Raw genomic sequence first — 15,832 nt, 5'->3', positions numbered from 1 at the left:
TACAGGGAGCGTACCATTCCTCTGTTGCGCCAGCTCCACTGACTGCCGATTATTCCGGGCACAATTCAAAGTGTTGGTTTTAACCTTTAAAGTCCTGAACAGTTCTGGCCCAGATTACCTGTCCAAACATATCTCCTGCTATGAGCCATCACGAAGCTTAAGATCATCAGGAGAGGCCCTACTCTCGATCCCACCAGTCTCGCAAATGCGGTTGGTGGGGACGAGGGACTGGGCCTTCTCGGCAGTGGCCCCCCATCTGTGGAACTCTCTCCCTAAGGACATCGGATTGACCACCTCCCTCCTGTCCTTTAGAAGACAACTGAAGACCTGGTTCTGGGGCCAGGCGTTCGATTAGAGGCCAGTGGCAATAGGAAAAGGAAATTTGGAAATTTGGATTTTGCAATCTGGCTTCTCCCGGCTCGGCTTGGTTTTACTGGCACGTTAATCTATTAATTTATTGTTAAATTTTACTGATGATGTTGTACAATGTTTTAAAATGATTTTATTGTGAATTGTAATTTTTATGGTATTTATGCCGTTAGCATCCTCTGATGCTCATGTGAGGCCGCGCTGAGTTCCCCTTGTGGGGAGAAGGGCAGGATATATGAATATATATATGAAATGAAATGAACTGTACTCTGGGGGAGTTACCCCGTATATTACGGCATATAAGACGACTGGGGGTATAAGACGACCCCCAACTTTTCCAGTTAAAATATAGAGTTTGGGATATACTCGCCGTATAAGATTACCCCTCTTCCAACGCACACCAAATAAAATTTTTAAAAGCATCACATTTGATTTAAATATGGTAACTTTCCTATTACTGTACCTGCAGTCTTCAGGAGCGAGATCTGAGAAGCAGAGAAGGAGGTACGGTAATAGGATACAAGGGCGAGCCAGACAAGTGAGAGTTGTGTTTTTCTGGGCCCAGAGCCACTCTATCTCTTTTTTCCTTACTCCGGGCGCCCCAGACACCTGCAGCTTGCTCCGCCTTTCACTTACACCTTCACAGTGAGGCGCCCCTTCACCTCACCATCGGGACCGCATTAAGTCCACGAATCCTGATGAATGGATTTTTTTTCTACCGTACTTGTACAGCAGTAACACTTGTAATGCTTTCATACAATCGCTGCATACGGCAGGAACGCGGCCACTGCCATTTTTGATCTCCCCCCACAATATGCAGCAACCACAGATTCTCCAATCCAGATTGGAAGTTTCAGCACCCGCTCTATAAGACGACTCCCGGTGTACAAGACAACCCCTGAATTTTGAGAAGATTTTCTTGGGTTAAAAAGTAGTCTTATACGCCAGAACATACTGTAGTTCCAGTGAAATATATCTAGGATTAGACTGTGCTTGTGTAAGAATTAGTCCTTGTCCATGAACACATGCAGATGGTTTTAAACATCTCTAATTTCTAGATATCCTGTTTTTGTTTTAGATTCTTGAGATTACTCTGCTGATTGCCAGCTACATTAACAGCTGTCACCTGCAAAAGGCATCTGCCCATCACCTCTCTGCTCCAGCATCACTGTCTCCACAGGCAGGAAGACAAAAAAGTAATATTGGATGTCAACCATTTTTGCTGAAGAATAGGCCAACCAAAGGACCCACTTTGCTATAAAAAGATCAGATACCTGTGAAAATATTTGCTAGTTTATGTATTTTCAAGCGGTTACACTGGGAAGAGGAATAATGCTTTGGAAATAAGAATTTCAACCCACTCTTTTTCTTCCTTTGCTTGTGATCTATGCCAGTGCCCCCTAATTTATCCTCCGAATTAAAATGTCTCAAGAAAGACATGATTAATGACAGAAAAGTGAATTGTGAAAGCTGTCAGAGAGCACTTGGTGTTTGTGGGTACCGTAGTTATAATCAAATCATTCCACAAAGTATTTCTTTATATTTCTGAAACAGTTTCAAGAAAAGAATGAAGCTTCCAGTTGGTTGGTTAGCATCCATGGTAACTTGTTGAATCTAAATAATATACATCTTGTTTATGACCAGAACCTAACCAACCGAGCAAAGGAAAAATCAGACTCTGCTTCCTACCAGTTTGCTTCTTTACACATTATTTTACAACATTAATACATGGAAGAGTAATCTCCTCCACCTCCCGCCTCCCAAGTTACTCAGTATTGAAATACCAAATCCTGAGCTTTCAGCCTCTTTTGACATGTAACTATATTAATGTGAAATGCTTTAATTAAAGTTACACTTAGTGTTTAAGTGCTTAGGTAAAATCTTAGGTTTTTATGTTCACGTTCTTAGAGAGTACTTCATCTGCTATCTTTTCCATCAGTCTTCTTGCTTTTTAAATCTAGTCTTTTAGACCTGGGTTTCTTATACCGAGTGTCCCAACCACAAATTGGGGTCCCCTTAGCTCAGTGTTTCTCAAACTGTGCTCAAACTGGGATCTGAAGTTGTTTTGTATTTCAGATCCCATAATTCCTAACTGCTGGTAAGCTGGTTGGGATTTTTGGGAGCTGAAGTCCTAAACACTTGAAGGAGCAGAGTTTGAAAAACACTGCCTTAGCTCAATATTGGAGTCCTTCAAAACTTTTCTGAGTGCCACCTAGTGGCTGTTGTAGACATTTGCAGTGCAGTATTTACAATGGACTGCAAAGGATGCTTCATCTGTACTTCATAAAAAGAAAAATCAGCTGTTCAGCAAGTCTTGCAAATGCTGATTTGTTATCAGTAAATGTTTGATTTCTAGACCTGTTTTATATAGGGTCATGTAAAAATTTCTCAGGCCAAAAGGGGTCCTGAGTGGAAAAGTTTTAAGAAGCCCTGCTTTAGTCTTAAAATCTTCAGGAGGTCGCCTTTTATTTATGTTTGGACCATGTTCAGTTTGTGTATTATAAAAAATGTTTTGTTTTAGCTGATGCCAGGAGTTAACGCTTGTACACACATGGGAGTTATGACTTGATGCTGCACACATAAAGCAATGGATCAATCATGCATACATAAACTTTCCCTTACATCTGCAGAGCTTACCATGGGTTGCAATGGGAGCTTTCTGGTGGATCTCCCATTCTTTGTACTATTCTCTGCCAGTGGAAGGTCTAACCATTAATTCTGCCTGCCTTCTAAAAACATACTTTCCACTGTGTCAGAGCATCACATGTGACAGGAAGCAAAAATAGTATTTAAAAATATATCCAATATATCTATATATTTATATTCAAGATAAATGTCCAGCGTGTTCACAATATTATCCTTGATTTGTTGTTCCTTAAGGTGCTACTAGACTCTTTGGCATCTTTGAAGTATCACTTCAGATAATTTTCACACAATTTTGCATCCATCATGTTTGCTGCTTGTCTCAATGGAGACTAATTGTGGTACACACTTTTATAGAGTGTAATAATGTGATTTTACTAATGGTACAGATTTAATAATCTTTTAAAGTTGTATCATGCATAACCACAGTCATACCCTCACCCTGACCCTGTAAAAGAGAACTGCATTATAATTAGCATATTTCTTTCATTTTAAGGCACACATTTTCCCCATATAAACATCTCAAAAATGCTGTTTGTCCTAGAATTGTGGGTGATACCTGTCTGTCTGTCTGTCTGTCTGTCTATCTATCTATCTATCTATCTTTTTCTTTCTTTTGGTGGTACTAAAATTGGTGTGTGTCTTGCAATCAAAGAAATAAAATATTATGTTTATGACCTATCTTTTGCCAACCTCAGGACTCAAGGCAGATTACAAAAAACTAAAATAATTACATAGTAAAAAAACAAACAAACAACCTTATCAACAGAATAAGAAACACCTTAAAAGCATTATATTAAAAAGAAACCAAAGTTGTTGTGTGCCTTCAAGTTATTACCTATTTAAAACATGGGCTTTTCTTGGCAAGGTTTGTTCAGAGTGGGGCTTCCATTGCCTTTCTCTGAGATTGAGAGAATGTGACTTGCCGAAGGGCACTCAGTGGGTTTTCATGGCTGATTATTCAAACCCATTTCTCCCAGAGTCCTTGTCCAACACTCGAACCACTATACCACACTGGCTCCCAGTATGGCACACTTCAAATGCCTTTCACCTTAAGCAGGCAGGGTTCAAAGTCTTGTAAAACAGTCTTCATCTGCTAACATAAGGACACCATGGAAGGGATCAGTTCCTTATCTAGAAAGGGAGTTCCAGACCTTTGCAAATGTGTACTGGTGCTTCCCTAAACTACAATGCCCAGCATTCCATAGCAGTGAGCCATTGCAGTTGAAATGGTGTCAAACTGCATTCATTCTACAGTGTAGATGTACCCCCGTGAGAGTAGTGGAATAGCAAAGTCCTCCTCAGAAGATCTCAAAGCCCAAGCAGACTTGTGTGAGAGAACATTATCTTTCATATAAGCAAGATAAGGGACCACAGAAACAGACTTCTGTATCACATGCTAGATAAATGGGATTCACAACAATAGGAGGTATATCCAGACATCCATCCAGATATCTATCTCTACTTCGTTATTACCATGTACATCAACATCCAATTGCAATTCGTGATGGAGAAGTATTTTTATTTCTACAACAAGAATAATTTTATTTCTGCAACTAAAAGACTATGAGATCTGCATCAGTGATTGTTACAGGAGAGCTCTTCACGTAAATAATAAATTACATGTGTAATCCATAAATGTTGAATTACTGACAAATAAATATGCTTTGTGTAATAAACGTAATACATGTTTCATGGAAGGAAACCGTTTTTCAAACAAAACTATAGAACATTAATTTATGTATAGAGTATTTGTATTTATTTTGTGGATATTTACCAAAGTTTTGTACATTGTATTTTTATATGACCATTTAACAAATAAACATTGTCAAAGAAACCTGTAGTGTTACTGCTGATTGAAAAACAACAACCTTGACATACTACTTATTTCACTCTTTTCTATCTTATAGAAACTGTTATCTCTGTGTAAGTTTTCAAATGTAAACATTAAATATGTGACACTGAAAGCATCACAGAAGTATTACACAATTGAATCAGATATGTCTGCAATCTTCTGGAGATCAGTGCGATTTACCCCAGAAGATTGCAGACAATCTTCTGGGGTAAATCCCACTGATCTCCAGAAGATTGAAAAGGTACATCTATAGAATTGACTGTTAAGGTTACAATAAAAACATATAATTAAAGCAGTTTGCCAATACTTTACCTGCCTTGGCTATTTCTGATGGAATCCTGGGATTTGTAGTTTGGTGAAATACATACGAGCATGGGCAAACTTCGGCCCTCCAGGTGTTTTGGACTTCAACTCCTACAATTCCTAACAGTCTACTTTCTTTAACCTCTGCCAAAGAATGCCAATGCGTAACCAAAGTACAAATCCCATGATTCTGTAACATTGCGCCGTGGCAATTAAAGCTGTGTCAAGCTGCATTAAGTGCAGATGTACGCCTAAAGAGGAAGAACAGCATCTTCAGGTTTAAGGGGAATAATCTCTGCAGACCATTTACTCTAGGTAACATTGTAAGTAATAATAATAATTGTGAAACCCAATTTTGTGGGAGAAGAATAATTTCATTATAATTCTGCTTCCCCTCAAAAAAACTGGGACTGACAATTTAAAAATCACCATCATCTTGCTTTTCCCTCAATATTGGGACTGATGGTGAAGAAAATAAAATTTAAAGGATATTCAGCTATGTTTTGGATATTAAATACATACATACATATGTATAGAGAGAGATGAATGTTAGATTTATGAATATTTATTTATTTACTGCATTTATATCCCGCTCTTCTCACCCCAAAAGGGACTCAGGGCAGCTCACAATAAAGGCACAATTCTATGCCATGAATATTGTGCTGTCGCACGCTGGGCCTGTGCATAAGACTGTAGACAGGACATAAATTCTGTGTGCCCAACAGGACGCCAGGGCTGCCTCAGATTAAAGGCCTTTGGATTTCCTTAAACAGAGTCTTTAGACTGCTCAAAGGTTCAACAAAGTTCTTTATTATTGAAAACAAACAGGTACTTTAAGACATTCTTAATAGTCTATTGGCCCTCTCTAATCTTGTCCACAGGGAACAGGCACTATCTTCATAAACTGTAATTTAACTAATGGGGAAATCCTTAACCTCTAATCTGGCCAGTCTGTCTTTGCCTCTGTTGGCGTGGAGCCCCTGCACCCGGTACCAACTGCTTCTGGCTTCCGCGAGTGACCCTTACCAAGGAGAGCTTTGTAGACTTCCAGGGGGAAAGAAGGAGTTCAGGTTTCAGTGATGGCTGGCTGAAGTGCTGTGGGACCGGATTCCCTCAGCAAAGGAGCTGTAAGGCTGTATGATCCTCGGCCAAGCTGTGGGCTGTATAACCCCGGCCAAGCTGTGGGCTGTATATCTCCCCGACCAAGCCGTAGAAGACGAAGCTTTCTACAGGAGCTCTTGGTATTATGTCCTGCATGGAAAGCTTCTCTGTGTGGACTGAACCCAAACTGGCTCCTATTCCCTCCAAAATCCAAAAAGGGGGTGCGACCAGGGAACCTAACTATAATTGACAGGTGGCTTGCCCTATGATTGCAGCCAAAAGAAGCCACCTATCTGCAGAGTCCCTGAAACTTACAAACACTTAATGCAAAGCAAACAGAATTGGGGCTCCTGGTACAGTTGTACCTGCACAAATACATATATAGAATAAAACAAGATAAACTTTAACATAATTAAAAACATCAAACTTGAAACAATTACTTGTACTTAAAATCACACAATCCAAAAGCATATCCCAGGAGCCATTCCGTTTGTCACTTGCATTATTCATTATTGCATTGAGATATCATCATTACATTGGGGCTCATTCTCCAAAGACTTGGTCCCACAAACCTGTCTTCACGTTCTTCCTAAAGGTCAGGCGGGAAGGGCTGACCTAATTTCCCTGTTGTCTGTTGGTCATCGGAGTCCAGTGTGCCACGTTTGGTTCAATTCCATCATTGGTGGAGTTCAGAATGCTCTTTGATTGTAGATTAACTATAAATCCCAGCAACTACAACTCCCAGGGAGCCCCCGGTGGCGCAGTGGGTTAAAGCACTGAGCTGCTGAGCTTGTTGATCGAAAGGTCGCAGATTCGATTCCGGGGAGCGGCGTGAGCTTCCGCTGTTACCCTAGCTTCTGCCAACCTAACAGTTCGAAAACATGCAAATGTGAGTAGATCAATAGGTACCGCTCCGGCGGGAAGGTAACGGTGTTCCATGCAGTCATGCCGGCCACATGCCCTTGGAGGTGTCTACGGACAACGCTGGCTCTTCGGCTTAGAAATGGAGATGAGCACCACACCCCAGAGTCAGACATGACTGGACTTAATGTCAGGGGACTACCTTTACCTTTTTTTTACGACTCCCAAATGACAAAATCAATTTTTGAGTGATGGTCGCTCCTTGGGTTAGTAGGTGTTTTGTGAATAAAATGATATATGTATACAAACACAACTTGTTTGGAGGATTTCACAGAGTGGGGGTGGGGGGAGAAGTCTCTGCCAGGAGCTCCCTCCCTTGAAAGCAGGCCAAGCTTCCTGCTGAGCAAAGAAACTACGACTCCCATGATGCTCCGCTCGCCGCGCAAGTCGTTCCCATGGCAACCGGGAGCGGAGCGAGGCCTAAGGACCGAGGCGAGGCCTGAGAAGCGATGCCCGGGGCCAGGTAAAAGGAGGCGACTTCTCCCCACGACACAGGTGTTAAGTGTTTATCCCAGGCATGGGCCAACTTGGGCCCTCGGGGTGTTTGGGACTTCAACTTCCACCATTCCTAACAGCCCCAGGCCCCTTCCTTTTCCCCCTCAGCCGCTTAAGCTTAAGCGGCTGAGAGGGGAAAGGAAAGGGCCTGAGGCTGTTAGGAATGGTGGAAGTTGAAGTCCCAAACACCTCGAGGGCCCAAGTTGGCCCATGCCTGGTTTATCCCTTTTCGTGGCGATAGGGAATTTGTTCTGTTTTGTGAAAAGGAGTTGTTGTTGTTGTCTTTTGCATACACATTCACTCACACCAACGCTTGCCCTTCCTTCAGCGTGTTCCTTCATTAAGGCTTTCCTTCTGCTTTTGTGCAGCAAGGAGGATGTTAGCAACGCGGAAATGTGGCTGTCACAAACTAGGATGAATGGTATTGTAGAAGGCTTTCGTGCCCAGAATTACACAGCCCTATATCCCAGAATATCAAGGCAGACAATCCCACAATATCTGCTTTGAACTGGGTTATCTGAGTCCACACTCAGATAATGTGGGATTTTCTGCCTTGATGTGTGGAAGGGCCCTGGGTTGCTGCGAGTTTTCTGGGCTGTATGGCCATGTTCCAGGAGCATTCTATCCTGACGTTTTGCCCACATTCTCCCCTACAAACAATCTGCTCCATCCCTACCTCATCCTGATTTTAGTATTTTTAGTATCTTAGTTTTTATCTTGCACATGCGGCCCACTCATTGTTATGCTATGCTATGTTATTTTACTGTGTATGACTACCTCTGAGGATGCTTGCCATAGATGCAGGAGAGAATGCCTCTAGACCATGGCCATGTTGTTGTTCATTCGTTCAGTCATCTCCGACTCTTCGTGACCTCATGGACCAGCCCACGCCAGAGCTCCCTGTCGGCCGTCACCACCCCCAGTTCCTTCAAGGTCAGTCCAGTCACTTCAAGGATGCCATCCATCCATCTTGCCCTTGGTCGGCCCCTCTTCCTTTTGCCTTCCACTTTCCCCAGCATAATTGTCTTCTCTAGGCTTTCCTGTCTCCTCGTGATGTGGCCAAAGTACTTCAACTTTGTCTCTAGTATCCTTCCCTCCAATGAGCAGTCGGGCTTTATTTCCTGGAGGATGGACTGGTTGGATCTTCTCGCAGTCCAAGGCACTCTCAGAACCTTCCTCCAACACCACAGTTCAAAAGCATCGATCTTCCTTCGCTCAGCCTTCCCTAAGGTCCAGTTCTCACATCCGTAGGTGACTACAGGGAATACCATGGCTTTGACTAGGCGGATCTTTGTTGCCAGTGTGATGTCTCTACTCTTTACTATTTTATCGAGATTGGACATTGCTCTCCTCCCAAGAAGTAAGCGTCTTCTGATTTCCTGGCCACAGTCTGCGTCTGCAGTAATCTTTGCACCTAGAAATACAAAGTCTGTCACGGCCTCCACATTTTCTCCCTCTATTTTCCAGTTGTCAATCATTCTTGTTGCCATAATCTTGGTTTTTTTTTTATGTTTAGCTGCAACCCAGCTTTTGCGCTTTCTTCTTTCACCTTGATTAGAAGGCTCCTCAGCTCCTCCTCGCTTTCGGCCATCAGAGTGGTGTCATCTGCATATCTGAGGTTGTTAATGTTTCTTCCAGCAATTTTCACCCCAGCTTTGCATTCATCAAGCCCTGCACATCGCATGATGTGTTCTGCATACAAGTTAAAAAGGTTGGGTGAGAGTATGCAGCCTTGCTGTACGCCTTTCCCAATCTTGAACCAGTCTGTTGTTCCGTGGTCAGTTCTGACTGTTGCTACTTGGTCCTTATACAGGTTCCTCAGGAGAGAGACAAGGTGGCTTGGGATGCCCATCCCACCAAGAACTTGCCACAATTTATTATGATCCACACAGTCAAAGGCTTTAGAATAGTCAATGAAGCAGAAATAGATGTTTTTCTGAAACTCCCTGCCTTGGCCATACAGCCTGAAAAAACCTACAACTCAGTGTATGATTTTGCTTTATCGTCTTTGTACTCATATGTTGTATGCATTTTACTGTGTTATTATTGTGTTTTGGTTTTACTTTATTGTAATATGCTGTTGGGCTTGGCCTCATGTAAGCAACCCTCAGTCCCCATTGGGGAGAGGGTGGCGGAGTATTAAATAAAGTTTATTATTATTATTTATCTATGGGAGGCATCCTCAGAGGTTGTAAGGTCTGTTGGAACTAGGCCAGTGGGGTTATATGTATATGAATATGACCTAAAGAGATAGATGAATATTATAATAGAATAAAACTACAATATTATGAGAATAAAATGCAATATATATATACAACACACACACACACACATACTGTGTATATATATACTGTATTATTATTATTATTATTATTGAACTTTATTTATACCCCGCTACCATCTCCCCAAGGGACTCGGTGTGGCTTACATGAGGCCGAGCACACACACATAAACAAACACACACACACTAAACTTGTGGGTATGATTTCACAGATTGGGGGGGGGGGGGGAGGGAGAGAAGTCTATGCCAGGAGCTCCCTCCCTTGAAAGCAGCCCAAGCTTCCTGCTGGTGGGAGAAAGAACTCTTGTCTGTTTGAGGCAAGTGTGAATGTTGCAATTGGCCACCTTGATTAGCATTTAATGGCCTTGAAGCTTCGAAGCCTGGCTACTTCCTGTCTGGAGGAATCCTTTGTTGGGAGGTGTTAGCTGACTCGGATTTTTTCCTGTCTTGACTTCCCCTGATTTTTGAGTGTTGCTCTTTGTAGGGCTTGTTCTCCAGATGCTTGATCATTTCAGGGCCTTTCCACGCCGCCCTATGTCCCAGAATGTCAGGGCAGAAAATCCCAAAATATCTGCTTTGAACTGAGTTATCTGTGTCCACGCTGCCATACATTCCAGTTCAAAGCAGAAAATGTGGGGTTTTATTCAGCTCTGTGGAAGACGCTTCAGTCGCCCTCTTCTGGATACATTCCAGCTTGTCAACATCTCCCTTCAATTGCAGTTCCCAGAATGGGACACTGTTGAGACTCAGCATTCTGGCACCATACCTACTACTACTACGACAGACACAGTATTCCAAGTGTGGCCTGACCAAGGCAGAGTAGAGGGGTAGCATGACTTTCCTGGATATAGACAGTAGACTTCTATTTATCCCATTGGCTTTTTAAGCCACCTCATCACATTGTTGGCTCACGAGGACTCCATGATCTTTTTCACTCGTATTTCTGTCAAGCCAGGCATCCCTCCTTCTGTATCTTTACATTTCATTTTTTTCTGCCTAAGTAGTGTATCTTGCATTTATCCCTGTTGAACCTACACGCATTCAGTTGAATATCTACTTGGACTCCAAAATGATTCTCAATCATGAGAGTCCTATGAATGTACTTCTGTTTATTCAAAGACTCTAGACAGACAGTTAACCGGATGGCTTCTTCCTCTGGATTCACTCAACATGGTAATGTTATGAGATCAGGGTGTAAAAGTGTATGTACTCCTAGTCTTTTCTAAATACCCTTATTTGGAATTCAGTATGATTTCCTTCTACTTAATTATGCATACCACTGGAACTGCAATTGTGCAGATCAACTCTGTATGAGTTTTTAAATTTAAAGCGGTATTAAAAGCTTCCGACCACTCCACAACTGGATGGATTTTTAATTTGTATTTGTGATTTGAATAAGGGCTATTGGCTTGTCTGCCTATGGACCCAAAGTGGAAAAGGAAGTGTTTAAATCAATCTGCAAAATACTTTGTTTTAGTGATCATCAGTTTGCATAAGTTTAATGTAGTGACTTGGGATTTGGATCCCTTGAAGACCACTCACCGTTGAAAGCTGTCAGGTTAGCTGTTCAAATTACTCTATATACCAGTCCTTCTCAACCTGGGGTCCCCAGATGTTTTTGGCCTACAACTCCCAGAAATCCTAACAGCTGATAAACTGGCTGAGATTTCTGGGAGTTGTAGGCCAAAAACATCTGGGGACCCCAGGTTGAGAACCACTGCTATATACTCATGTATCAGTCTAGAAATTTTTGTGAAAAAATCAGCCCAAACACCCAGGGTTGATTTATTCACAGGTCAATGTAAGCACTGTAACTTAGCTCTTCTCAAAATAGAACCATCCACTTCTCTGATTAGGGTGGGGAAAGACACGAGCTTTGTCCATCCCAAGATAACCTAAAATAAGCATCATTCTATTCCACTCATTCTGCCAGATTCGCTCCCAGATGGTTTCTACTACCAGCCTCCAGGCCACTGCAGAGGCAGGAGGGAATCTGTACAGTCAGTCCCTGCACCACTGTGGAGGAGGAAAGGAGACTTGATTCTCCAGTGGTGCCAGATAGCCATCCTTACCATCCTCTCCTGTTCTCATCATGATTAGCGTCAATTGCTTGTCGTCTGGAGTGATGTCGGCCAGGGCAACAGAGTGATGCAGGAGAGGGAAGAGAAGGAATTGCTCCCTCTTTTCCTCGCAACCATCTATGATCACCTTGTGCTTCAGATAATGAGCACTGGATAATTACCATGTTGGGCCAGGTGGCCATCACTATAATAAGGATAGAAGAGGGATAGTGAATGCCATCCCAGATAATCCAAACCCAGGGAATACAGGATGGCCATGAAAACAGATGCAGCCGATTCAGTCTCAGAACCTAACCATGTGCTTACAAGAGCCTGTCACAACCTTGATTGCTGGCAGAAGCGGGTTGGAAGTGTCAGCTCTTTTTCACGCAGATCACCCACTAAACAAATCTCTTTTGCCTACTCTAACTGGTGGCTGTTTCCATCTAGCCTGGAGACTTCAAAAACATGCGTCCTTTTGTGAAATTGTAGGTACTGCTAATTAATGTGTTGTCCACATGCATATTTTTGTTTCACGTTCTTCATGACATGTGAAGAAACTCCAACGGGTTTATGACTGGGAGCATGTCACAAGGTATTAGTATATTTGAAGCTAATGAGTATATTTGAATGACATATTTTTCTTTTGTTTTCTCTGCCAGTGACACCATATGGGATATTGCGAAAGCCGAAGTTGAGAAAAGAGAAAGTCATGAAGGCGATAGAGATGGCCTGGAATGTTGGGAAAGATCCTTATTCTTTTTAGGAAATAAAAATGGGGTAATAATTAATGTTCCATTTTATATTGTTGTTGATTTACATTATATATACCGTCGTTTGCTTATATGGGCATTTGAAATTCAGTTGTACCAAAAAGAAATGCCTAGAATAAGATACTTGCCCTTTGTAGGTATAATATTCATAGTATTGTTTAAAAAAACCAAACCTTAAATCAGGCATGCTCTAGCTTCAGTGATTTTCTAGTGTGTAATTTAATTTTTCAAAGTTCACCAGACAAAAATAGACGTCTTCTGTTTAAATGACTAGTTGACAGGAACTGACATACTTAACTATACTTCAGTCTGAGTAGATATTTTCAGCTTATTAAACTGATTGACATTCTACTTCTGGACATGTTATGTTGATGCCGGCATCGAATTGTGCCTTTGTAAGCCGCTCTGAGTCTGGGGTGAGAAGGGCGGGGTAGAAGTAACCGAAATAAATAAATATCTTCTTGTAAGGAAATACCACTGATTTCAAAAGAACTTAAGTACATCCAGGATCAGGGTAAACAGCTTGGAAAAGTTACTTTTTTGCTATATCTGCTTGAACAATACCCAGTGCTATGAGATTCTAGAACAATAACTTTTCCAAGTTCTAACAAAAAATAAGTAGCATCCTATTAAAATATAGCAGACTAAGATTTCAGCATTTATTCAATTTTGTCTCTGTAGAAAGAACAATTTTTCATAATAAACTGAATTTTTATGACATGAAGTTATTAAATTGTATATTCTGTTTATGTATATTCCATGCATTCTTTTTATTTCCATCTCATTAAAGCAGTTCCACTAGAAGCAAATTATTTGATCAACCTGTTATTTGCAATTACCAGTGACTTCCCAGCTATATACACTTGGCTAGATTGATTGCTGCTGTGATGCCTATTTAAGAGTCCGATTGCTAAATTTGTCATTTCCAGTATTTTCTTATAATAATAATAATAGCAGTGTAACTAAATTCTGATAGAAAGTTGGCAGCTAACTTTCTATTAATCAGATGACATATAATTGCCCAAGTTTGTAATTTTCAGATATTTTATTGAGGATGATTAAAAGAATGCATTACAGCATATGGAATGATACAGTATTTATGCTTTAATGACATTACATTAGTGTTCTTTGTTGATTTTAATTTCTAGGGAAAGACTACTATTATACTGAGGTGCCTTGACAGGTATGTGTTTCAGTTTCGGAATTTTTCTTTTTCATATTTTAAGGGTATTCAAAGTCTAGATTTTGTCAACAGTGAACTCTGTAGGAATGTAACATAACATGACAAAGTGCCTTGATATATGAAAATATGTTCCTCAAAACATAAAATGATGTTGTCTATTTGATCATTTCTGTATGTCCATTAAGGCCTGCCATTGTGTCCTGCCAAGACGGAAGCTCCAAGGCTGTGATCCAGAGCTTCTCCATCACTATGGCATGTTAGTTAGGGCCTACAGAATCTTAAATAGTTTTAGGTATTTACACTTTCACACTTCTAGCACCAACACAGAATGGTGATCTACTTTGCCAACTGCCTCGGACCCTATGTTTTCTCATTAGTCTGCTGCATCAAAAACATTCCTCATAATAATAATGATGATTATGATGGTATCACTAAACTTTCTTTATATACCATCCTATCTCCCCCAAGGGACTCAGGGCGGTGAACAACAAAGTCAGCAATCATTCAATACTGTACAAAAGAAAAACACATAAACAAATAACCATCCCACCCAAAACCCATACAGATCGATATTTATACCAGAAATAAAACTAAAAAATAACATGTAACATGATACTTCAGTGGTTAACAAATATATAATGGCATGCATTTTTATGGTCTGGAGTGTATTTTCATTCACATCACTTCATCATAAGACAGCTTCTCACCTTCATTACTTCATAGATCCTTTTTCTATTTGTTATCATCATGGTTCTAAAATGACCTCTAAACAGGGGAAGCAGTCATAGTAGTTAAATTTTGTATTCTTGAAATCTTTTAGATTATTGCAAGACATTAGTATTTATTTATTGTGTCAGAAGCAAATTGAGAATGCAGTTGTAATGTATTTTAAAACCACAAAGTAAGTTAAAAACTTGGCATTATACTAAATTTCTTTTGTTCAGAAGCTGGCCACTTGGAGTGCCTCTGGTGTCACTGTAAGAAGGTCCTCCATTGTACATGTGGCGGGGCTCAGACTGCATTGTAGTAAATGTTCTGTGGCTTGCTCCTCTCCACACATGCATGGCGTGGACTCTGCTTTGTAGCCCCATTTCTTAAGGTTGGCTCTGCATCTCATGGTACCAGAGTGCAGTCTGTCCAGAGCCTTCCAAGTCATCAAGTCTTCTGTGTGCCCAGGGGTAAGTTTCTCATCCGGTATCAGCCAATGATTGAGATTCCGGGTTTTAACCTGCCACTTTTGGACCTCCGCTTGCTGAGGTGTTCCTGCGAGTATCTCTGTAGATATTAGAAAGCTATTAATTTAAGACGGTGGCATGCTGGCTGATATTCAAATAGAGGATGGGCCAGAGATGTCAATGCCTTGGTCCTTTCATTAATGGCTGCTACTTCCTGATGGATATCAGGTGGTGCAATACTGCCTAAACTGTATAATTTTTCCAGCGGTGTAGGGCATAGGCATCCTGTGATAATGTGTCTCATTAAGAGCCACATCCACTGTTTTAATGTGGTGGGATGTATTCCACACTGGGCCTGCATATTCAGCAGCAGATTAGCAAAATGCCAGGGCAAATGTCTTCACTGTATCTGGTTGTGATCTCCAGGTTGTGCCAGTCAACTTTCATATGATGTTATTTCTACCACTCACTTTTTGCTTGATAGTCAAGAAGTGCTTCTTTTAAGTCAGAGCAGAGTCCAGGTATTTTGATGTGCTGCAATGCTCCAGTGGGATTCCTTCCCAGGTAATCCTTGGAGCTTGAGGTGCTTGTCTGTTCTTAAGAAGAAAAACACACTCTTGTGTTTTAGATGGATTAGGAATCAGCTGATTTTCTCTGTAATAGACAAGACATC

At 41.2% G+C, this 15,832-nt stretch overlaps 2 protein-coding genes across 5 annotated transcripts in view; both read left to right on the top strand.

Moving 5' to 3' along the window:
* The window catches only part of PLEKHH2 (pleckstrin homology, MyTH4 and FERM domain containing H2), a 62,945-nt gene extending 58,096 nt beyond the window's left edge, over nt 1-4,849 (top strand). For all 4 annotated transcript variants that reach the window (XM_067463618.1, XM_067463621.1, XM_067463615.1 and 1 more), the window contains one exon: nt 1,448-4,849. In XM_067463618.1, coding sequence (XP_067319719.1) covers nt 1,448-1,630 — 183 coding nt within the window. In that variant the 3' untranslated portion in view covers nt 1,631-4,849. The remainder of the gene's footprint in view (nt 1-1,447) is intronic.
* A 2,710-nt stretch (nt 4,850-7,559) lies between these two features.
* DYNC2LI1 (dynein cytoplasmic 2 light intermediate chain 1) overlaps nt 7,560-15,832 on the top strand; it is a 32,138-nt gene continuing 23,865 nt past the window's right edge. The window contains exons 1-3 of the mRNA XM_060754386.2: nt 7,560-7,655; nt 12,691-12,808; nt 13,950-13,984. Of these exons, the coding sequence (XP_060610369.2) occupies nt 7,642-7,655; nt 12,691-12,808; nt 13,950-13,984 (167 nt within the window). The 5' untranslated portion in view covers nt 7,560-7,641. The remainder of the gene's footprint in view (nt 7,656-12,690; nt 12,809-13,949; nt 13,985-15,832) is intronic.

The sequence above is a fragment of the Anolis sagrei genome, chromosome 1 (genome assembly GCF_037176765.1).
Source record: "Anolis sagrei isolate rAnoSag1 chromosome 1, rAnoSag1.mat, whole genome shotgun sequence".
Classification (NCBI taxonomy): Eukaryota; Metazoa; Chordata; class Lepidosauria; order Squamata; family Dactyloidae; genus Anolis; species Anolis sagrei.
Note: the sequence above shows the minus strand (reverse complement) of the source record. Positions and strands in the feature narration are given on the sequence as shown.